Here is a 23,847-nt window from a genome sequence, read left to right on the forward strand (position 1 = left end):
TAGATTTTACACACACAACAAAAACCAAAAATTAAAATAGAAAATGTAAAATCTATCAACAAAAAAATTCTAATTTCAAATCATCAAAATTCTCAAAACCCATCTTCCTCAAGTCCAATACATATTCAAGAAAACCAGGTTTATTGTTCAAAACTTGAGGCAATCCACTGGAACTCATTCGAAACTAGCTTACAAAAATTAAACTATAACATCCACCATCCTCATAACAAAGCTCAAACTATAATCAAAATTTTCAAACCAGATAAAATGCAAAGCATTTTTTCCCAAACTTTCAAAATCACATCACATACAAATTAATCTAGAGCCATGCTATAATCACAAAAAATCAAACTCAAATAGCTACGCTGTACAAAATCCTAGATGTAAAAAATCCAAAAGTATTCAAACTCATATTATTTTTTAATTAAGATGGGTCAAGACATATTTGGAATTAAGATAATAAAAAATGTGTTAAATGTAAATATTTCTATAAAAGGACTCGCTTAGATTTAGGGACACTTTTATACATAGAAAATCTCTTTAATCTTGTAAACATTTCTTAGGCTTAATAAACTTAGTTGTATCAAGTTTATCTTATCTTGAGTTTGAATTGACTTATTCAACAAAAGTGTTAAATGGATGTAGGTCACTACCAATAGTCGATGCCGAATTACTATAATTTGTCTTATTTTACTTATAATTATTAAGTTTCTCAAATCTATTTGTCATTTATTTCCACTTCAACATTATTTTTTGAGGTTTTATTTAATTGATTTTTTGTGTTTGGTGGTAGAGAGTAGGGAAAAATATAAGTTGTCCATATTGGCAATATATTTACATGTTTGTTTATGTTTTCTTCATAAATATGATATTTTGTGGTATAGGTGATATTAAGTTCGTTGGAGCTGGTTGGAAAAAACAGAGACATAGAAATTCTAATAAAATATTAAGTTCAAAATAATCAAGAAAATAAAGATTTATAATGTTAGTTTTTCTTTTTGTATTATTTTTTAATATTGCTAATTGCATAAGATGAAAGAAAGTAAGAAATAATTTTTTGATGGAATAGTTTTAAATATTGTTCATATAAAATAATGATAAAAAATTGATACAATAAAAATCTAAAAAAATGAATGATAGTGTTGAAGATGGGTTGGAAGGTTAGGTGAAGAAAGAGTTTCAAATTTAAGTTTTATTTGTTTTTAATTATAAAATCAATTTCGCTTATTTTATATTTTTAATTGAATAATATTTTATTTATATTTTTTAAATTAAATAATTTACAAAACCGATGACATTTTAGTAATATTGAAAAAATATTTGACCAAAATCTGGTCAAATGTACCATTTTGATGTATTTTGTAAAATATATAGTCTGAAATACCATTTAACAAAACACATAGACTGATTAAGTATTTAGACAAAACTAAGGTCAAACTAGTATTTTTTCTTTATTATAAAGACAACATAAGACATGATTATATTGCCTAATTATATATATTGTTTAAGAAATAAAAATATATTTGACTTTATATGTGTATGAGTCAATCCCTTGTACATATATTTTTTAGAATGTTTCTTTTAGAACCTGAAATGGTAGGCTCGGGTCCAAACGGGGAAGACTACAAGTACGATACAGGGTTTCCATATATTATAAATTGGGGGTTTCCAAGTATAGCAAGTGTTAAAAGATTCGTATATTCTAAACTCATTACTATTTTAAAATTGTGCAACTTTTATCAGTTGTCCAATGTAAAGGCTGGAAGAAATCAGCCGTAAATTTGACAGAATTTTGCTATATATATATATATAAATAAGGATCAATGCAATATTAATTATTTTATTTATAGAGCACGTTTATATAATTTTATTTATAAAATTTATTAATTATTTTTATTAAATTTTATATAAATTTTAAATAAATATCATGTTTGGATTAAATAATTTTTTTTAAGTTTATATTTGTTATAATTTTTGAATTTAAGAGTGACAATAAAAGATTATATATTATATGTTTAATGTAATATTAAATATTATACGTGTATTTTAAATTTAAATTTCTTGCTAGTTTTTAAAAAAAAACAAATTATTGTTAATTGATAATATATTATATTATATGTTTAATATGATATTATTCTAATAAGTGAGTTTAAGTTTAATTAACTTTTATTTAAGTTATAAAACGTATGATTTTATTATTTTTAAATAATTATCATTGTAAAATATCTAAAAAAAATATTTTATTTTAATTGGTTTAATTATTATTTTTTAAATAATTATCATTGTAAAATATCTCAAAAATATCATATTTTAATTTGTTTAATTATTTATTATTTTTTAAATAATTATCATTATAAAATATCTCAAAAATATAATATTTTAATTTGTTTAATTATTTATTATTTTTTAAATAATTATCATTATAAAATATCTCAAAAATATAATATTTTAATTTGTTTAATTATTTATTTTATTTTATTTAAGTTTAAGTAATATTTACAAAGTACCATTTAAATATAAAATTATTCTGCTAAATATAAAAATATTCAGTTAAAATTAACATTAAAAAAAATAAAAAATCATTAAAACTAAAGATTTCTATTAGCTACTCACTTATTATATATAGAAGAGATGTACTTATGTCGAGAATGGGTTGCCATTCCATTGAGAGAGTAGTCGACTGTGAACTAGTTGCCATAGAGCATTGACGGAATCGACTACTTTTTGGAGCTAGCAGTCATGTAGTTGGAGTCGAAGAGAAATATTTCGTAGTCTCCAGAGTGGCTACGAAAAGGTCACATACATTTGTCGGAAGGAGTCGCTCAAAAGTCGATGTCTGCAGACGATACTTGTAGTATCAAACACCACCACCACCACCACCACCACTGTATTTTTGTAATTAATTTGTTCCACCTTATATTTCGACATAAAAAAAAATTCGCCATGGATTACATGAATTTTTCTAAATTATTAGCCAAATTTGTCTCTCCATTGAACAAGCGAGATAGTGTCCATTTTAGGCATGTGAGTGTTATAAGTTATTGTTAAAATTTAGTTTTATTTTTGAGTAAGTGCAAGAAGACCATTGTTGAAGTGTGAACACCCAAAACTATTGTTAAAATTTAGTTATTTATTTATTTATTTTTCTTATTTGAATATATACAAAAATACACATTTTTGATGTAGAGTGTTCGAGGCAACACTAATATACTAGAAAAAACTAATATACCATTTACTAAACTTATATACCATAAACTTTTTTTTTTACAAATTCAATTGATGTCAAATAATAATAACAAAATTTGATATATTATAGCATAAATAATACATATACCGTGTTAATATTAATAAAAATCATGTAATTTTTAATAATATTAACCATACAACTTTGATACACCATACCACAAAATACATATATGTTGAGTTGAAAAATAATATACAAATAAAACTAAACAAAATTAATATAACATTAAAATAAAATTAAAATCATGTTGCTTTTAAAAAAAATAAAAAGAGGAAAAGGTAAATCGAAAATTAAAAAATATAATAAAATAGAAGAATTGAAAAAATGACTATTTTTCACTAATATACAATTAAGTGACATTTAGCTTTCTAAACTTCTCATATGAGATTATTTATTGTAAGTTCTCTTTAAATAAAATATAGAAAAAAATTTATTTAAAAATTGGGTTTATACCATTTAGGGTGCATCGTGGAATTAGTTAAAACTCAATGACCCAAAATGGTATATATAGATCTTTAAAAATTTAATATTTTTATATGGAGAATGATATTTACACCCCAATTATCTATGTAGGCACCCCGTTTATTAAAAAGAATTAAAATAAGTTAAATTATTTTTAAAATTTATTCTTAAACACTTTTTCTTAATTTTTTTATATTATTTCATTTTTAATTTCTATTTTGTGTTAATTTCAATTATTTCATTTTATCTTGTTTTCAGATTTTTTTTAAAAATTAATGTATAATTTTTTTTTTTTTAAAAAAAAAAGCTTTTACTTTAATCTATATATTTTTTAGAATATGAAAACAAGATTTATTTTATAAAAAATGAGCATAAACTATTACAATATATATTTTTGTATTACTTTTTATTAAAAAATAGGGTATCTAAATTTTGAGATGTTAATATAATGCCCATTCTCCTTAATTTCTAAAGTTTTAATCATATTATGAACAATCATTACATATAACAGATAAATAACTAATTAAATAAAAGAAGATGAACTTGAGGGCTTTTTTTTAATGGAAGATAGAATTTGATTTGGTTCTCAAAACACAACAAAATATTCTTGGGACAGAGAGTGAAAAAAGGCCAGAAATAAGAAAAAAAAACGCATGTTATCAATTGTTCATTGTTCATATAATGTTAGTATACAATATTTTTCATTGTGCTCCAACCGAACTCTCACCTGAAGTATAAGCAGACGACTATTTTCAATGCCGAATTATTGTGTATTCCAACTATATACCATCCCCTCTTTTCATCGACCAGGAACAAGGACAACAAACGGAACTTTAACTGTTCCACAGATAAGAGTCCTTATCCTTCTCTGATGGGCAATAATAATGTAGAAAACTTGCATTAAGAAAGTTCTGGTTCTTGAACGTTTGTGGCTCGCCTGTGGCTCAAGTTAGAGCTTGAGTATTCAACACTATTATCGGAGGACGATGAAATGTTAGATGATACGGAGGATTTGGGAATGGAGTTCGATAACGATTTTGATGGATGCGTTTGCTGTTTGAAGCCAAGGGACATCATAGGTTCTGGCTGTCCTGATGCTTGGGATGTTTGACCGCCCTGTGCTTCTTCCGCTAGTCGTCTTAGAAGGTTCATAATAGTGGGAAGAAACCTTGATGAAATTGATAGTAATCCAGCCAGCTGCCAACAAGAAACAATATAACTAATTTAGTATCTGTTTGGTTCAATCATGGATCACCATACGATAACAAGGGATCTACAATACTGAATAACAGTGCACAATTAACAAGACTTCACACAGGTGATATTGAGCATTTTCTTCCTTGATAAAAGCCAGAAAGCAAGGAAATATGGTATAAATGTTATTAACTGCCCCAACTTATTTCATTGTAAACCTTTGCCAGGAGATATAGTACAATGAAGTTAAACCGAAACGTTAATAAGATGATTGATACATAGATGAATAACCTTTAACAACACTATTGCACATTCAATCAAGTAGGCACATGGATAACCTTGATTCGCCAATAAAAAATTGACAACGGGATACAGAAAGGTAAGCAAAACAACTGTATTCATACTCACAGTGCCATGACGAAACTGTCCAGAAATGTCCAGCTGTACCCATAAGGCTTTAGAAAGTAAATATGCAACAAACAAAATCATGAGGTATAGAGGATTCCTGTATCATTCAACGAATAAAGTCAAAAAAATAAGAAAAATGATGAAAATGTAAATATCTGAAATATAATCAGTAGTTAAGTCTGAGGAGCCATTATTACTTTAAAAGAAGCATAAACTCATTAAATCCAAGAATAACCATTGCTGCAATTGCCCATGGAGGAGGAAGCCAGTTGTTGCTCCGCTTGTGCGCTTCCTGAGACAAGAACACAACAGGGTCAGATGACAGAAAAATCATGAGCAACCTTCTCTGACAAACTACTGCCAAGGAAACTGAAATGAATGAAGTGAAAGCTGAAAATTAAGATCTGTTCAACACAAACAATATAAGAATTTTTACACAATAAGATCAGAATCTGCCACTGAGAAAATTATTAAAAAATAAATAAAAATTAATCAAAGCAGCATATACGAATGGCGTGATCAGTCAATAAAATCGTCATGCAGCATACTCACCTTACGCAGATGTCTCCATTGATGTGTATCAATTACTTCAAATTAGATACCAATTGAAAAATGTCTATATTGAGAATCTAAAATATTTTATTTGTTTTCAACCAGAATAGAGAAAAAAAACTACGTTGCACAATTTTTCTTATTATGGTAGTGATTTAAAAGTTGGTGAAGTAATGTGTTTAAACCTTATGCGAGTCAAAACAGAATTACATGAGTTTTGCAAACTTGATCAGAAACTCTTTGTTTCAGTTCGAAAATTTCTATTAACCAGATTACCATATCACTTAAGCACAAGGATGCCATTATCACAGCAATATATGTCAATATAAGAACTAAAAAAATCACTTGAAATTGTTTTATTACCATCATAAATTATTGAAGCGGATTACAAGTTAATGATATTTTAAAATGGGAATGTTTCAAAGCTTTACCTGTGCCGAAATAGCTTGCGTGACAGTGTACTCAGTCTCTCTCATGAACTGTCTCCACAATGACTTGCTCTGCACTGGTTTAATAAGTATGTCCTTGGAAGGAACCTGATTTGAATAATGATTTACAACAAATAAGAACAAAGTAAATTCCATATAATAAAATTCAAGAATGACCACTGAACAGTACCTCCTCCCAAGTGCTTGAGGCAAGAGAATCTGCAGAATTTCCTATCTCCAAACTTCTTGTAGAAGAAACAGTAACAGCTCCATCCATGAGAGAAGCAAAAAGTATATTTTCAATCTTATCTGGCTTCTCTTCTAAGCGAATTGCAGCCATAACGGATAAAAGCTTCAGAGACTGAAAGAAATTATGAACAAAAGGCAATCAAATTGCTTTAGAACATAGCGGCATGCATATGATGAAACTTCATTCAAATAGTAGTTTAAAAATTACCGCAGAACGTGCTTCCTTGGTGATAGCTTTAATATCTTCATTCCCAGTCCAGACCCTTGGCATTGAATCATTGTCATGATTGAAGACTGTTGAGAACCTGAAAAAATGTTTTCCAACAAATAAATAACCAAAATTTTGTAAGAAAAGAAAAGTGAAAAGATTTTAAAGATTTTTACCTGTCTTTCATGCGGATCAAAACCTTTCCCACTTCTTCCCTTGCCTTTTTCTCAACCAGACTTCTTGCATAATCTCTCAAATTTTGCAACATGTTTCTAATTGTTTCCTCTTCCAACTCAAAACCAGAGATGGCAGAAGAGAGCTCTGATGCTGCAACTTCAGTCTCATGTTTAAGAAGTCTTCTTATTGAAGCCCAGGTATTCTTCCCACCTGCTTCAAATAGGGAGTCTATAGGTTCACTTAAAGCAGCCGAAAGTTTTTTCTGCAAGAAAAGTTGTATCAGAGTGTAGGCATTTACAAATAATATATCAGTCTTCATTAAAGCCATATTCTCAGTATTTTCTAAGCTGTGGAGAGTAATACCTCATGGTTGGCAATTAATTCTGACAATTTTTCACTGCAAACAGATAATGCATGAGCATCAATATCCCGTATAAGTTTTTCCCTAATTTTTGAGGCATCCCAATCGGCTTGTTGTATGGCAGCATCTGCGACGATAGGCTACTAATGAAGGCTAGAATGTGATAATATAAATTTAACATGAACTAATTCAGTTTAACTATGATATAGCAAAAATAGATTGTAAACATCAAGATTGAACCCAGCATAATAGAAATTATATAAGAAATTATATCCATACCAAAAAAAAAAAAGAGTGGGGGAGAGAGAGAGACTCACTTACTGTGTGAACTGTGCAATTATAAACCAAAAAGCGTTTGACCAGAATAGCAAATGAAATCAAATATTACTGAATAATTTACTCATACATCGTGTAATAAGTATTTATTCTGCTTATTTCTTTACTCGCGTGTCATAAGACTCCTTTTTCTTTCTTTATAGGGAAATAAATAAGAGACACACATAAAAGAAAGCTGTTTACTACACTGCTGTACAGTCATTCAATGGTTCATTTATAAGAAACACAATTATGAATTAGATAAAAAGGAAAATTACAACAAATGACAAAATATCATCTCAAATACCTATAACTACTATGTACATTGATGAGAAATTAAAGTAGATACAAATAAGAAAAAGATGAGTTTCTAACATTGTTCATTTGCACAAATATACCAATGGTCCAATACTAATGGACAGTTGAAAGGTGCAAAGAACATGATCACAAGAAAGTCAAATTACATGTGCAGTTCCTAAGGATGACATGATTGCCAATAACAATATCTTTTCTGAAATTACCTGCACACCCTTGGTCAAACTCAATCAAGCAAGACTCAACACAGGCATGAACAGAAGCAGCGAATTGTTCTCCTTTGTTCAATGAATGCTTCAGCTTAGTTTTAAAATCTTCAAGTGCTTTGGACCGCAGATTTCCCAACATGGCTGCATATGCAGGGAATACAGACTGAAAAGACCATGAGAGACTCATAGTTAGGCCGACTAGAATCACTTAATGAAACTGATATTATCCATTGTCGATCATTTTATGCCAGTTTCATTTGTTAATGGGATACACAAACTTCTTAAATTACATAGCACCATTCTTATTTAATTTAAATTAACTTTTGAGTATAGACAATCACCCTGCCTATAGCAACTTTTCATATCCCGCCACGTAGAGATTCCTTTTCTCCATTTTTTCCCATTCAACTACTTTTTGGAGAGCATAAACAACAAGACTTACTACTATGTTGCAACATTCACCCAAAGTAGAACTCGCATAGTTCACATAATTTTCCAGAACAATTAACCTACAGATTTTGAATGATTTAAAAAATTAGTAATCACGTACTGCTACAACTATGCATTCCTACCTCCAATGCTTTGGACTCTAATTGTTGGCGTTTTGCATTTCTGACACCTTCATCAAAGTAGTTTACCTCGATGTCATACCTATGGGAAAAGAAAAGGCAATGCATATGCTAGATCAGCAATACATTTAGCATGGGTAAGCACAGTAAGTTCTTTCCATGTCCAAAATGTGGAAAATACATAAAACAATATGAGGAGAATGGAAGGATATAAAGAAGACCAAATAACTGAAGTGTTACCATCCATTAATTAGATCAGAACTTACGCAGAGAGATACGTTTCTAATATTGAGGTTAGTCTCTTCCCAAACACTGGTACAGGACCTGTTTGTACTTCTTTTTCCAATGCCAACCAACCCTATAAAAATGTTAATTAAATTATAAAACAATTATCTCAATCATATGAGAAGTTTTTAAACGGTGAATATTCATTAATGAATACCTCATCCGAGTTCAATTGCCTGAGTTTTTCATTGGCAATCTCTTCACAACGAACAGTGGCAACCATAACCTTTAAAATATATAAATATTAATCTCAGAGAGGAATATCATAAGCATATAGAAGTTCTAGTTTATTAGCAATTGAATACAAAATAGAGATCAAAGAACCTTGTGAGCTGGAAGATCGAGGTCCTTATTTTCTTTAATAACTTTCCATATATGCTGTGCACTAAAAGAGAAGCCTGTGGCAGGGACAACACCCCGTCTATCACCAGCTAGCCCTCCTGGTGAGACAGAATGAAAAAAGCGCTGCCTCAGTTGAGAAACCTGTATACAATGAATAATTGGTGAATATCACCGCACAAAAGTGGAAGGTTAATTATAAAACAATGAAACATTCCTGTCGAAGCCAACTTTCTTCATACAAATCAACATGCACAAATTCTTTACTGAGAGACAATCTCAAGTTACTGCAACATATGATGATGATTAATAATAAATGGTGGTAGATGCGAAACCTTAGCAGATATTACTTTGGATCAAATTAATTAAGCATACAAGGGTGTGCTTTAGAGATTGAAACCCACAACAATGTTTACTTTTAAACTCCTATAAAATTAATTCCTCCAGAATAACCTGTTGAAAAAAATGCCATCCTTTCTATCTCAAGAACCAAAACAAAGTAGCACAAGCCCGATGACACTTTTTTACTCTTTCTACTCACAAAAACAAAAACAAAAACATTTCCAGAATTATGCATGTCCCATTCAACAGAACCACAAAAGAAGTGATCAACATTCTCGCCATCCTAATTCCCACAACACACACCAACTAGGAAAAGGAAAAAGGACTTTCTTCGACAAACATTAGAGAATAGGTAAGAGAATACATGAACTTGTATAGGCACATGAGTTTTCTAAATTAAATTAGATAGGGAAAAATCTGTGAATTACAGTCATTGATCAAAGAATAGAAGAAAGACTAGAAAGAAAAGACCCCAGAAGAATGGAGACCAAATCTGATTAAAATTGGAAGAGTTCAAAATAACACCCTCAAACAAGAAAACCAAAGTAAAATGTCAGAAGTGAAAGAAATAAAGATTCCTTGAAATAGCATAACAAATTCAAAAAGCAGACAACTACCAAATAGACCAATTGTGCAAAAAGAATAGCCCAAACAGCCTAGATAAAAAATAAACAAAAGTTTATTCAGCCTCCAAGATTCTCACCTACATCTAATCAGATAACTGACCAATACAAGTTCCAAGACTTAATAAAGCACTTATAATTCTTGGAATTACCTCCTCTTTAAATTTCTCTTCCTTCTCTTCATAGCTGGACAAAGCAACAACTTCTACCTGCAAGTAAAGGAAAAGGAATGTATTCGTTAGAGATGTGCATCAAGCTTATCATATGTCATGGGAAACTAGTATCACACAATCAGAGTGTGAATCTTACATTAAAAAACTCGCTAAGAGGCGTATCTTTATGGGCCTGAGGCTTACGAACTGAGTCCCATATCTACACAAATTGGTCTATGAGAAATGCAGAAGAAATAGAGCAGATAATTGAAACACCAGAGAAAATAATCATCCCAAACAAAAGATAAAATTACCTTCTGGATATCTTCCCTTAAAACAGGCTCCAATCGTTGAAGTGGAGTCTATACCCAGAAATAGAAAATCAGAAAGAAGTTAATTAATATAGGACCAAACTATACTCTCAATTTCACAGCAGATATTATACAATATTAAACAAAATACACACCTTTGTTTTGTCACGTATAACAAACAGCAGTGTTGTTTTGCGGGGGCTGAATAATCGCATCATGACCTATCAACAAATTAAAACTAGAATAGTACAACAAATTGTTCGTGGAACTGTGATAACATGCAGCAAAAGCACCATATTGAAGGAGATGTGCGTGTTGTATGGGGAAGAATAAATATCGAGTGGCTATTAAATTTTCAAGAGTATTCAAGAATTTATCTTTTTCTATGCTTCTGTGTGATTGGCAGCCATGGCTGTAAAAGGGGGCGGTGTGTTATACTGGCATTTTAGGTTGTAACTCGTATGATATATTAATATATCTTTGTTTCTTAAAAATAAAAAAATGCAGCAAAAACAATACACGGAATACCTGGAAAACTGTTTTAAGTAGAGGTTTGTTTGCAGCATGCTCCCGACCAATATCATGGCACCACCTGTAAGTGAAATTCAATCTCAGAAAGATTATTTATGAGTACCTTAAAGGCATGTTCATTCAAATCCTCACATCATACAATCAGTTCCAAGAAAGCATTAGAACTGACTAATGTAGTTTCATATGTACATTAGAACTGCTGAAACCCTAAACTAAAGGCTGAAAATATGCCCCTTTATTTAAGAAAGGTCAATCCCACTAAAAGATCTAAAAAAGTTGAATTTAGAACCTTTTAGTAAATGCACAATAAATGTGAAGATTTAAATTCCTTCCAGCTTTGTCTGGCAATAACAAAGCAAAATCAGTTACAAACACAAACGCAATCTGAATCAGAGTATAAACACCATTGATCAAATTCATTAGGAAGGAAACAAAAACAGAAAATCTGATTGATATTACAAAAGCAAAAAATTTGCAACACTAATAACAATTAGATCAAATTGGTGATTAAGCAACCATACAAATGTTGAAAAGGTCTTTCCCCAAGTAACTCCCAGGCGAATAAAAAAGAAATTGTTAGGGCAACTATAAGGACTCAAGAAGCAATGCAATGCTAAAACATCTTAGAAAATTTAAATTTCTACCATTCAAGCAATAATTATGATATGAATCCTGTCCAGGCTAGAGAAGTTATGTTAACAAAAATAGTCAACACAATCCAGAACAGGCCTAAGATACCACTATAGGGCTAGGATAATTTCTATTATTAATTCTAGCTGAGCATGGTTTGACCAGAAACTTAAGAACAAAGGTAACTCGCACCATATATACCAACTAGTGAAATAAGGAATATAAGTACAAAAATATCACCCGCATTCAAACTTACATGTTTATCAGTACAATATCTGAAACTGCTAAAGCAAAAAGGGCACTCTGTTTCTCAAAGGTGGTATCATCCTGTGAGTCAATGAGATATAAGAAAATAGTATCAGCAATGGCAGATTTTGTTCACAAGATGGGGCCAAATGAATCAAAAAAGAAAAAAGGGCTTTCAAATAAAAGTTCACCAGTTAAAAACTTTTCAAACAACTCACAAAACATTAGGCTATTGTTAAAACAGCACTAATGCACCAGCTTAAGCGAAAAAAGCCATCAAATGTGCATACGTGTTAACAACAATATACATACAGAGAGAGAAAGAGTGGACGACAACATCTAATAGTTACAAACAAGAAAACTTCCGGACACCTGTAAGTATTATGAGAAAAAAGAAGGATAAAGATTCAGAGCTCACGGTTATTGCTATTTTCTTCTTTAGATCATTAGTACTCTTATTTTTATCTTAATTCTCTGCATGAAGCCTTCTGTATGTAAACCATTTTTAAAACTGTCATAAGAGCCAAACGATTATCAGACTACTCCTAACCAACAAGTTAAAACATCCTAAATCTAACCCTAGACTTATGTGATGCAAATGTTCTTTTCACATCTCATACGATAAGACATGAACGTACTATAAAAGAGGACATTGATCAATATACTTAACACTAGGAAATTGGTGTGTGTGAGAGAGAGAGTCTAGATTTAGGCATGTTGCCGAGCTTTTCCCTTCGATTGTAAGATTTCTTAATCATAAAATAGTTCTTGTTTCTTATGAAATATATCTACACACGCGCGCGCGCACACACATAAATGTGTATAAAGCAGAAGCAGGACAAAGTACTTAAAGAAATCAATTTCTGGTAAACTTAAGCTCGAACCAATAATCACAACTTCATATAGCATTTTCACTGCGATACTCTTATAAGCAATAGTACACTAATTACCTCGCCTCTTTCCCTCCCATCCGTGCCCTCCAAATCCATGGCTATCGTGCAAGGCTCGATTCCAACACAGTGCGCTATCCAAATGCCCTTAGTTGTTTGACTCCTGCAACAATATGCAATTCGTATTTTAACAATGCATTAAGAAAAATACAAGTATAACCACTTACAAGAAAGTAAAACACACATCATATACAAAGCTAAAAGCCCATGAAAAAAAAAAAACAACCTTCCCCTGTAAGCATCCATCTCTCTGAAGTTTGTGTGGAAAAGATGATTCAATAAGGTACTCTTCCCTGCACCCAGAAAATGTAACTCGACATGATTAAAAAAGAAAAGAAAAAATGCAATATCATTCAAGTGCAGAAACTCCCATGCAAAACAATAAGCAACGGATTTCCATATATTTGTCATAAAAACATATATTCATCTCTAAACTCAATAAAAAAAAAAGCTCAATTCAATTCATTTACCGCTGCTCTGAGGACCCATAATGGCGACGACAGCATAGGAGAGACCACACGCAGCGAGCTTAACTTTCTTAGTGAATTCATCAAGCCCTGCCACATTGAATTCGCCATTTCCGTCGATGAGTTGCGTGACGCAGGAATCTTCCGCCATCTTCAATCAAATCCCAAAGTCTCACACAGGCAAGCCCTAGCTCTTCACTTCACAGGCTTATACACAAATAAATATCTATAATATGTATGTAAGTATGCATATAAACAAAGCAAGAATAAGGTAAAGCGCGAGAGAGAGAAGGAAAGGTTTCCTTGGGATTCAAGTTTCGTGGAGAGTGCTTTTTGGTATTGGGATTTGATGATGAGAGAGTTGAACAGTGAGAAAGAGAGAGAGAGAGAGAATTGGATACCAAAGGAGAAGAAAGATTTTGAATAGAAGAAGCTAAAGCTGGCACAGATGGCGAGAGCAGGAGAGCTTCTTTGTCGCCGACTATATTTATGATGTCATAATTATTATTTATTAATGTCATATTAGGATAAACATCACCCTCTCTTTTCGTTTTCGCTCAATTAAATTCTCCCAATTTATAAGTCTATCTAAAGTCAAAATTAAATCAAATAAGGATGAAAATTTTCTACATAATAATCAAAATTTTCTTGTATTTCAAAATTAAGGGAAATTTTTATAAATATAATTTTTCATAAAGAATTTACTAAATAGTCTTTCTCGTATTAATAATTAAACCTAATATAAGTTTTAAAAAGTCATATTTTATATGTTTTTTTTTTCCAAAATTTCATATTTTTTTATAATATAACTTAATTAAGCTAAAACTATAATTTATTTTCTTGAAGTTATGTATATGGGAAAAAAATTGTACAAACATAAATAAAATGGAAATTTCTTATTTTTCAAAAGATTACAAAAAAAAAAAGACTTATAGAATGTAAATTATACTTCCCTTTATAAAAATTTAAGGTCTACAAAATTATTTGAGCATGTGTAAAAATTTAAAGTGTGATTGGTATGTATTTTGGGTTCAATCAAAATAAGTGAATGGTAAGTTATTTTGTAAAATGGAATTCAAATCAATATTCAAACTTTACACTGCCAAATGAAAAACGAGAAAATATCGTTTTCTCCATTTTGTGAACTAAAGCCATTTTTATCTTTTTAACTGCTCCACTCCACTCCCATCTACCTTTTTCTCTTCTGCCATTATCAACATAAACTATCTCTAAAATTTGATATGTTTTATGTATATATATTGTGAGATTTTTATTTATATAAGTTAAATGTGGGTTTTTGTGTTTATATATATATATATATATATGTGTGTTAAATTTAGAATTATGCAACAACTGCCCTTAAAGTATTTTATACAAGAGTTTTGACGTAGATTGATATTTGAAAGGGATAGCATAATATAAATATATATGGCTATTTGGACATATAAAGACTTACAGTACATCATATAACAACAAGAAATGAGGATATATATATATATAACAACAACAAAAAATGACAAGATAATAACACTGATTAATGAGTAAGATGGTGGGTATGTTTGGTTGGGTAGTTAGACTAATTTATATATATATATATGTGGAAGACTTCTTAATGGTTACCACCCATAGATGGGTACTAACAATTATGATGATGTGGCAACATAGTAACTTGGTATAGCAAGTCATAGGTAAATATTTTTTTTCTACATTAATTTTGAATATAGTTATTATTTTTTTGTCATAATTAATGTTGTTTCTAACCAATGAGACACCATAGCTATATTTAGAAATCGACATGCATTTGAAAAATGAAAAGTTTACAATATTATATTTTCATAATAAATACACATTTTTCATTAGGTAACTCATCCAAAAATTTGAAAAAATCAAATTTTATTTTTAGAAATATTAATTAACAACTATAAATATGGATCATTGATCTTAATCAAATTTTATTCATGTTGCTGATATAGCATACAAAATCTACCAATCACTTATATTGTTTATGTTGTATTTTCAGATTTTCTACCAATCATATATTCTATTTTTTAAAACTCAAAAACAGTTTACTGACATTGAACCAATCACATTTTCAGAAACATGTTTTCAGTCACTAAATTCAGATTTTCATTTCAGAATCCACTTTTCAAAAATACAGTTTTCTAATCGCGAACCAATCAGACCCTAAAACGTTAGTTGGATTATCAAATATAAAACTAAACATAAAACTTACAATTCAATTAGATTGCACAATTTATTAGTGGATTTATTTATTTTCATTGAATAAAATTAAATCATATTTTGTATTATACATTTTTAAATTTTATATCTATGACATATTTTAATATTATTATTAAATATTAAAAAAATTCTTTATTTTGATTTAAATAAATAATTTTACAACACTTGTCAAAAAAACAAAAAACAAAGAAACCGTAATTTCTAATTTTTAATAAATGTGTTATATAATTTTATTTTTTGTAAAAGGATATATAAGTCAAATCTAATATAAGAAATAGATGAAGTATGATATGAGTACATATATTTTTTAATTGAGGTATTTGCGGTATAAATATTTAATGTTTTACATTTATTATACTTAAATATATAATTTTTTTATTTTTATGGCAAAAATACTTAATGTTAAATATATGCTAAAGATAAATATTTAATCTTTTTTTTGCGGTAAAAATATATAAAATTAGGTAAAACATTACTTTTGTGAGTACCTCCTGTGTTGGAACTATTAAGTATATTGTCTAAGCAGACATTTGTCAATCTGTAATCAGTCAATTTCATATTTATTTATTTTAAAAATATTTTAAATTAGAAAAATGAATTGAAAAGACATTTTAAATTAATACAAATTTAAAAATGACATATTTTGATAACAAAAATACATAAATTATAGAGTGATACATATTTGGTGAGTCAACATTTAACATCTCTAACATAGGAGATATTGAAAAAGGTAATGTTTTAAAAACTTTAAGTATTTTTGCCGCAAAGAAAAATAATTAGGTATTTATCTTTAATATATATTGAACATTGGATATTTTTACCGTAAAAATAAAAAATTATATATTTAATTATAACAAAAGTAAAACATTTGATATTTATGAGGTAAATATCTCTTTTTAATTTATATAATACGGTATGTTTAAATTAGGGTGTATATATAAAGGTGGCTAACAAATTATGAAATGTGCCTATTGATATTATGGGCATTCTAGCCCTTACATGTTTTTCTTTTTTTTTTTTTAAGAAAAATAATAGCTTAACGTGGCCGTAGATTAGATTGCTAAATAATAATAGCCCTTACATGTTTATCTTATTTATTTATTTTGTTGGGAGTAATTTTTATTTATTTTATTTAAGTATTCTTAATTCATTAGTTAATCAGTGTTTAATATGAGAAGAAATGAGGATATGGTATCATTGCACGTGCCTCGTCACTATTTTATTATTATTTAATTTTTTTATCTAATTAATCATCCACAATAGCAAGAGACAAGAGTATATCTAGATTATAAAGCAATTAGATTAAAAAAAAACTAATTAAGATTTAACAACAAAAAGCAAACATTATTTTAAACAAAAATAAAGTAAATGTATATAAAGAAATCGTGATATAACGAAAATGATTCGCATATAATTATTTTGTGATATTGCAATTTTTTTTAAGGGAAAAAAACTTTTGTTCCATTTTCTAATGGAATTTTTTAAAAATATTATTTTTATATTATTAATGTACAAAAATATGATAATTATAATTTTTTTTAATTTGTATGTAAAAATTTATTAAAAAAAATTAAAATATATGAAATATAATTAGTAGCTAACTAAAATATGAAAATGTTACATTTTTATTAAGGTATTTATCCTATATACGGGATTTTAAACTATTTTTTCAATTTTACGATTTTTTGAAATATTTTTCATTTGTATTTTTTATTTTTTTACTGTTCATATTAATATTAAGTTTTATTTTTATTTTTACGACTGATTCTCTTCCTCTTTTCTTGCCACGACTGTCTTTTTCTTCCCTTTTCCTTGCCCACGATGTAATGCCCCGGATTCCCTATTATGGTTAACGGCTGGGTTAGTAGGCCAGGAGGGCCATAACTGCTTAATTATGCCATTTAAATGTGTTTATGCATGTTTATGAGAATTATATTATCATATGATGTTAAATGCATGCATGTGAGTCACATTTGTTTACAGGGGTATTATGGTAATTTGGCCCGTTGAGGGTATAATTGAATACTTGTTTGTCTGATAATGATACATATAGTGAGACCACATTATAATGTGGATTGGTTCGAGTATTTCGACATGAGACGATCCTTAAACATGATTTATCGGTTTGGTCATAACAAGTTTGAGCTCGGGGTGAGTCTCGGGGTGATATTAAAGGTTATAGCGTTACCGGGGATTTTAGGGTAACGGGTTATGAAATATTGGAGTTTGAGGATATTGAGATTAGCGGAAAATGGGAAGCGTTAATTATAATTAACGGGTTTAGCGGAATGTACCAATTTTGCCCTTGGGGTGGCTTTGGAGGCTTAAGATGACATAAGGGGTATTTTGGTCTTTTTAAGGGTGGATATATATGAACTTAAGTGGCTGAAGGCTGTAGAATAAAACAGAACAAAACAGAGGCTCTATCTTCTCTTCCCGTACCTTCCCATAGCTTCATCTTCTCCATTGCTCCTTTGATGGTTTTGTGTTCTTGGTGATAATTCAAGCTAGAGGAACTTAAGGGTTGGATTTGAGACTTGTTTTAGCTTGTGTGGGAGGTCCAAAATCAGTTCTAAGGTGAGTTTTAGCCACTGGTTTTTATACATGCTCTGTTTTTCGTTTTGGTTTTTAACTCATGGTTTTTTATGTGGGGAGTGAGGATTAAAGGGAGTTTTTGGTGTTAGTTGATTGGGGTTTAATGTGAGTGAGCTAAGGTTGTTATTTGGGGGTTCAATTACATGTTTGGAGGAGGTTTTATGATGGTTTGAGAGGCTGGTTTGAGAGGGAAAACGCAGGGTTAAAATTCTGGTGCGTGTGGCCGACTTAGCTGGTCTGGGTTGGGCGCCGCGGCGCAGCAGGGGAGCGCCGCGGCCCTTGGCGTTTGGCAGAGGGAGAGCCCTCTCTGTTTGAGGGCGCGCCGCGGCGCAGAAGCAGAGGGGGGCCGCGGCCCTTAAGGCCAATTTTGCCAAAATGTTGTTTTTAGCTTGGGGATTCAAACCTTAGGCCTCGGGGTTGGACCTAGTGCCCGGTTGGGTAGTATTTGAGGTCTCGGGGGCTGGGATTTGGTTTGGGAACCCTCAGTTATCATTTTTATTGATGAATCTTATATTTTGGTTATGACCAGGTGACCGTCGAGGAATTTAAAGGTTGATCGTTCTCAGGGGTCGTTCATATAATTATTCTCACTCGAACCAGAGGTAAGAAAACAGTATATGAATACGGTTGCACCCTGTATAGATATGTGGCATGTATGGTTTGATATTTGAGGCATGCTGGTTGATATACGTGGACATGGATTGCATATTAAATGCTATTGAACGCTGATTACCTGCTTGAGACACTGACTAGTCAGGGACCGACTCTAAAGTCGAGAATCATGCATTGAATGGCTCTATAGCATTAATGCCAGACCGACCCTAGGGTCGAGAAACTTATAAGCGCTTGCCTGGCTTACAACCAGATGAATATAGCCAAGGTATATGACCCCGGTGACTGTTTGTCACATGGCTAAGGGACGTTGTCCATAGTTTTGACTCCAGAGTCGTGAGGAAGGTTATGTTGGTGACTAATCGCCATACACCTGTTCTAAACAACTTATGAATGATTCACTTCTCAATTAAGCCCTGGTGACCCTATCGTCACATGGCTAGAGGGAGCGATGCTCATTATTGTGACTTTTGGCTATTGTCACCTATTTGTTGGACAGATAGTCCTGAATGGTTATTATGATCGTTGTTGATACTATATCATGCTTTATTATGTTTTCTTGCTGGGCCTTGGCTCATGGGTGCTGTGTGGTGCAGGTAAAGGAAAGGAAAAGCTTGGCCAGCCTTGAGTGGAGAGCTTGGGCGATGTGATGTACATACAGGGCCGCTTGACTGCCACGGTCAAGGAGTTCTCGGAGGGACTAGGGGTTTACCCTATTTTTGCCGCTTAGGCCGGCAGGGATTGTATATTTGGAACTGTAGCAACTCTTTTGTAGTGCGAACTACTTGTAAACATTTTAAAAAGGCTCATGAGCAGTTTATTTACTTAACGAAAAGTGTCCTTTCCTTTTTACTGGTTTTACACCTTAACCTGTTAATGACGCCTAGATCACGTTTTTAACCAAAGGACTCGGGTAGCGGGTCAAATTTCCGGTTCACCGATCACCGTAACTGTTCTGGGGTAGCCAGGGCGTTACACACGACTCTGAAAACCCAGGGTTCTTTCTCATCGCCAAGCAGTCCAGCTGGTATCGATGCAGCTCAGAGGTTACTCATGGTGGCTTTGGTGTCTTCTTCTTCCCCTCTCCTTGTCCACAATTTTGGAAAACCAGGCCCTCTTTCTCATCGCCAACTAGTCTGGCTGGTGTCTCTGCAACTCAAAGGCTGCCAGATCTACTCACCAACCAATCCCATCTCTGTTTCTGATCTCAGAGACTACCGACCCTCTGTCTAGTGAGTTATTTTACTTTATTCTCTAATCTATACATTTTTCTTGAAATATTTGAAACTAAATTTAACAAAACCCACACCATGTTAGAGTTGTAGAAGCTTGAATCAATAAGATAGACCATCAAAATCTTTCTTGATGATAATATCAACCATGTGTATGTGATTGAATGATAATTTTTTTTTTATCTGGGTTTTATAAGGCTAGCTAGCTAGTTTGCGAATTTTTTTGCTATTATGGGCCACCAGATGTTTGTTGAATTGTCTTAGTGGACAGTGTTGTGTGCTTGAGTTCTTTTTGGCATAATTGTCTTTCTAATTCTTCTTTGTGCTATCTTTCTTTTACTATTAAATGATTTCATCAAATAATTGCAGCTGACTTATTTATATATTTGTCAAAAAATTTAAGTTAGTATTTATATCTTTTTCCAATAAAAAAAAGACATATTCATATTACTTTCTAGGCAACCTGAGTTGAAAATTGAAGTAGACAGATCACAACAAAGTTATGTCGTGCAAAATATCAATAATACTATTTCACCAGTGTTTCTACATAAAGTAAGTAATAATATCTAAAGACAATATAGGCCTAAATAATTTTTTTGTTAGTTGTTATTGGTTGTTGTATGCTACTTAAATAATTGTTTTTTTGTTAACTTTCTATTGGCTAGCTATATATGAATCTCGTGACTTCAAAGTGATCTAACCATGTTTGTTCTATCTTGCAACAGTTGGTGGTTGTTGTTGCCTTGTGTGTACAATATGAAGTTGATTTCCGTCCAAATATAAGCATTGTAGTCAAAGGTTTACAACCTTTGTTGAATCCTAGCCAGCACCAAGTCCAGGTCCCCCACAGTGAATGCCACTACAATGAATATAAATTCGTTGAACTATTTATAGTGGAATATAATGTTAAAGATTTGATTTGCACACATGATGATTCTATTCAAAGTTTTATTGGTTTCTCATAGCTATTATCTTATGACTCTTATTGTCATTAAAATGTCATTTGACTGGAGCTTTGTAATTGATACAATCATTCTATAGATTGAAGTATACACGTGTTGATGATGGAAATGGTTTCTATTATTTGAAATTTCTTTCTTCTTTCTTCTCTTTCCCTGTTTTGGGTCTTTTGTCTTGTGAATTAATGTAGCTAGAAAATATTTATCACTTGGAAGTTTAATGATGTGGTTTGACCATATGACACTTTTAGGCAAAAATATAATACAAAAATAATGTGGAGAGATGAGGATCATAACCATAACATAAAAATGAAAATATTGACATTTATAATTGAACAAGTGGTTCCACAAAAAATAAATTTGAGTTCACAAAAATGAAAATTCCTTATAGTTATCATCACAAAAATCAATTTCTTTGTTTTCTTTATAAGATTTCCTTTGCGATGAGGGAATTCTTAGTGATTCCATATTATAACAGCTATGCAATAAGTCCAGTATTTCATTGAAGCATTCAATGCTACAAAAACATATAAAAACATGTCATCCTCATCTGTTTTTAGTTCAATATAGGATCCTGTATTTGTGTGATGCAACCCTTAAAATTACACTTTCAACTATAAAGCAACCTTATACAACAACATGTTAAGAAAACCTTGAGGATAAACCCTTAAGAAATCATTAAGTAAAGTAACATATTCAACAACTCACAATTATTATAATCAACAACTTAAGCAACCTATGTAGCAACTCACCATCTTTATTCATAACCAAATTATTAGCAGCAATTAAATAAACTCATAATCCCCATAAGCAACATATAAAACTCATAAGCAACACTAATAACAATCCTATATATCAACTTGTTAAGCAACTATTAAAATTCATAAACAATTCATAAATCGTAAGCAACCCAAAAGGCAACTCTTAAAACTCTAAAGCTCCCAAGCAATTAATATAACAACCCGTTTTAGCAACCTCATATTCCAACTTGTTAAGCAACCATTGAAACTCGTAAGCAACCCATAAATCAACCCTATTGAGCAACCCTTGAACTTCTTAAGCAACCCTTAAAACTCTAAAGCTCCTAAGTAGCTCATATAACAACCCTTTTTTAGCAACCCTATATATCAACTTGCTAAGCAACCATTGAAATTCGTAAGTAACCCATTAAGCAACCTAGAAAATAACTCTTGAAACTCTAAAGCTCCTAAACAACTCATTTAACAAATATGTATATCAATTTGTTAAGCAACCATTGAAACTCATAAGCAACCCAAAAAATAACTCTTGAAACTCTAAAGCTCCTAAGAAACTCATAAAGCAACCCTATAGATCAACTTGTTAAGCAACCATTGAAACTCTTAAGCAACCCATAAAACAGCTAAAAAAAGAAACTCCAAAGATCTTAAACAACTCATATAGCAACCTTTTTTAGCAACTATATATATCAACTTGTTAAGCAACCATTGAAACTCATAAGCAACCCATAAAACAATCCTATTGAGCAACCCTTCAAACTCTTAAGCAACCCTTCAAACTCTGAAGCTCCTAAGCAATTAATATAGCCACACATTTTGGCAACCCTATATATCAACTTGCTAAGCAACTATTGAAACTCGTAAGCAACCCATAAGACAACCTAAAAAGTAACTCTTGAAACTGTAAAGCTCCTAATCAATTCATATAGCAAACCCCTTTTAGCAATGCTTTTTAGCAACCCTATATATATACTTATTAAGCAACCCAAAAAGTAACTCTTGAAACTCTAAAGCTCCTAAGCAACTCATATAGCAACCTTTTTTAGCAACCCTATATATAAACTTGTTAAGCAATCATTGGAACTCGTAAGCAATCCATAAAGAAAAAGTTCCTAAGCAACTCATATAGCATGCCTTTTTAGCAACCCTATATATCAACTTGCTAAGCAACCATTAAAACTCGTAAGCAACCCAGAAAGCAACTCTTGAAACTCTAAAGCTCCAAAGCAACTCATATAGCGACCGTTTTATGCTTGAAATTCTTTATCAAAATAAGAAGCAACTTAAACAAACTAAGCAACCTGATCTTATGCTACATAACAATTCTTTATCAAAATAAGAAGCAACTTAAACAAACTAAGCAACCTGATCTTATGCTACATAACATCTCAAAGCAAACTACAACCCCAAATGCAAGCCTATTGCAACCTAAGCAATCCAATGCAACCTCAAATGCAAGTTCATGCTACTTACAACAGCTTTTAAATATTTATTTGAAAAATTCATCCTTATGCAACTCATGCAACACACTACGACCTCAAATGCAAGTCTACTACAACCTCAAATGTAGCCTAATGCAACATACTGAAACCTCAAATGACAGCCCGTGCAGCCCACAACAACCTTAATTAAATGCAATCTACTGCAATCTTAAATGCAACCCAATACAAATCTATGCACCTTAAATGCTATCCAAATGCAACTAAAGCAATTAAAAAGAAAATAAAGCAACTTACCTTGTATGCAAGTAAAGCGCCTCAAAGTTCAAAGCATGCAACATAAATTGTAGATGTTGCCACAAAAATTGCAGAGATTGCAACGAATGTTGCAGAGGAAAAAGAGAGCTTACTAAACCACTGTAAGATAGTTTTTTTTTCATAATT

At 31.1% G+C, this 23,847-nt stretch overlaps 1 protein-coding gene and 1 long non-coding RNA gene across 3 annotated transcripts; one reads left to right on the forward strand and one right to left on the reverse strand.

Moving 5' to 3' along the window:
* Window positions 1–4,343: 4,343 nt before the first annotated feature.
* On the reverse strand, window positions 4,344–13,992 carry LOC133801845 (protein ROOT HAIR DEFECTIVE 3 homolog 2). 2 transcript variants are annotated; one of them, XM_062240079.1, is made up of 22 exons: window positions 13,571–13,992; window positions 13,327–13,393; window positions 13,101–13,203; window positions 12,161–12,231; window positions 11,272–11,335; window positions 10,899–10,964; window positions 10,747–10,794; window positions 10,590–10,652; window positions 10,433–10,489; window positions 9,301–9,459; window positions 9,134–9,202; window positions 8,958–9,049; window positions 8,695–8,773; window positions 8,120–8,285; window positions 7,286–7,410; window positions 6,922–7,184; window positions 6,746–6,842; window positions 6,479–6,649; window positions 6,292–6,396; window positions 5,506–5,600; window positions 5,309–5,405; window positions 4,344–4,903 (listed from the first exon to the last, which is right to left on the reverse strand). In XM_062240079.1, the coding sequence occupies exons 1-22, from the start codon at window positions 13,716–13,718 to the stop codon at window positions 4,607–4,609; spliced, it is 2,502 nt and encodes an 833-aa protein (XP_062096063.1). In that variant the 5' UTR covers window positions 13,719–13,992; the 3' UTR covers window positions 4,344–4,606. The 2 variants fall into 2 exon arrangements, with proteins under 2 accessions (XP_062096063.1, XP_062096064.1); XM_062240080.1 differs by lacking the exons at window positions 12,161–12,231; window positions 13,101–13,203; window positions 13,327–13,393; window positions 13,571–13,992 and adding an exon at window positions 11,564–11,582.
* Window positions 13,993–19,993: 6,001 nt separating this feature from the next.
* Window positions 19,994–21,337, forward strand: LOC133800852 (uncharacterized). The gene is made up of 2 exons (XR_009876639.1): window positions 19,994–20,247; window positions 20,973–21,337. It is a non-coding gene; the product is annotated as an uncharacterized LOC133800852 (long non-coding RNA).
* Window positions 21,338–23,847: the final 2,510 nt, after the last annotated feature.

This window comes from Humulus lupulus, chromosome 9 (assembly GCF_963169125.1).
Source record: "Humulus lupulus chromosome 9, drHumLupu1.1, whole genome shotgun sequence".
Classification (NCBI taxonomy): Eukaryota; Viridiplantae; Streptophyta; class Magnoliopsida; order Rosales; family Cannabaceae; genus Humulus; species Humulus lupulus.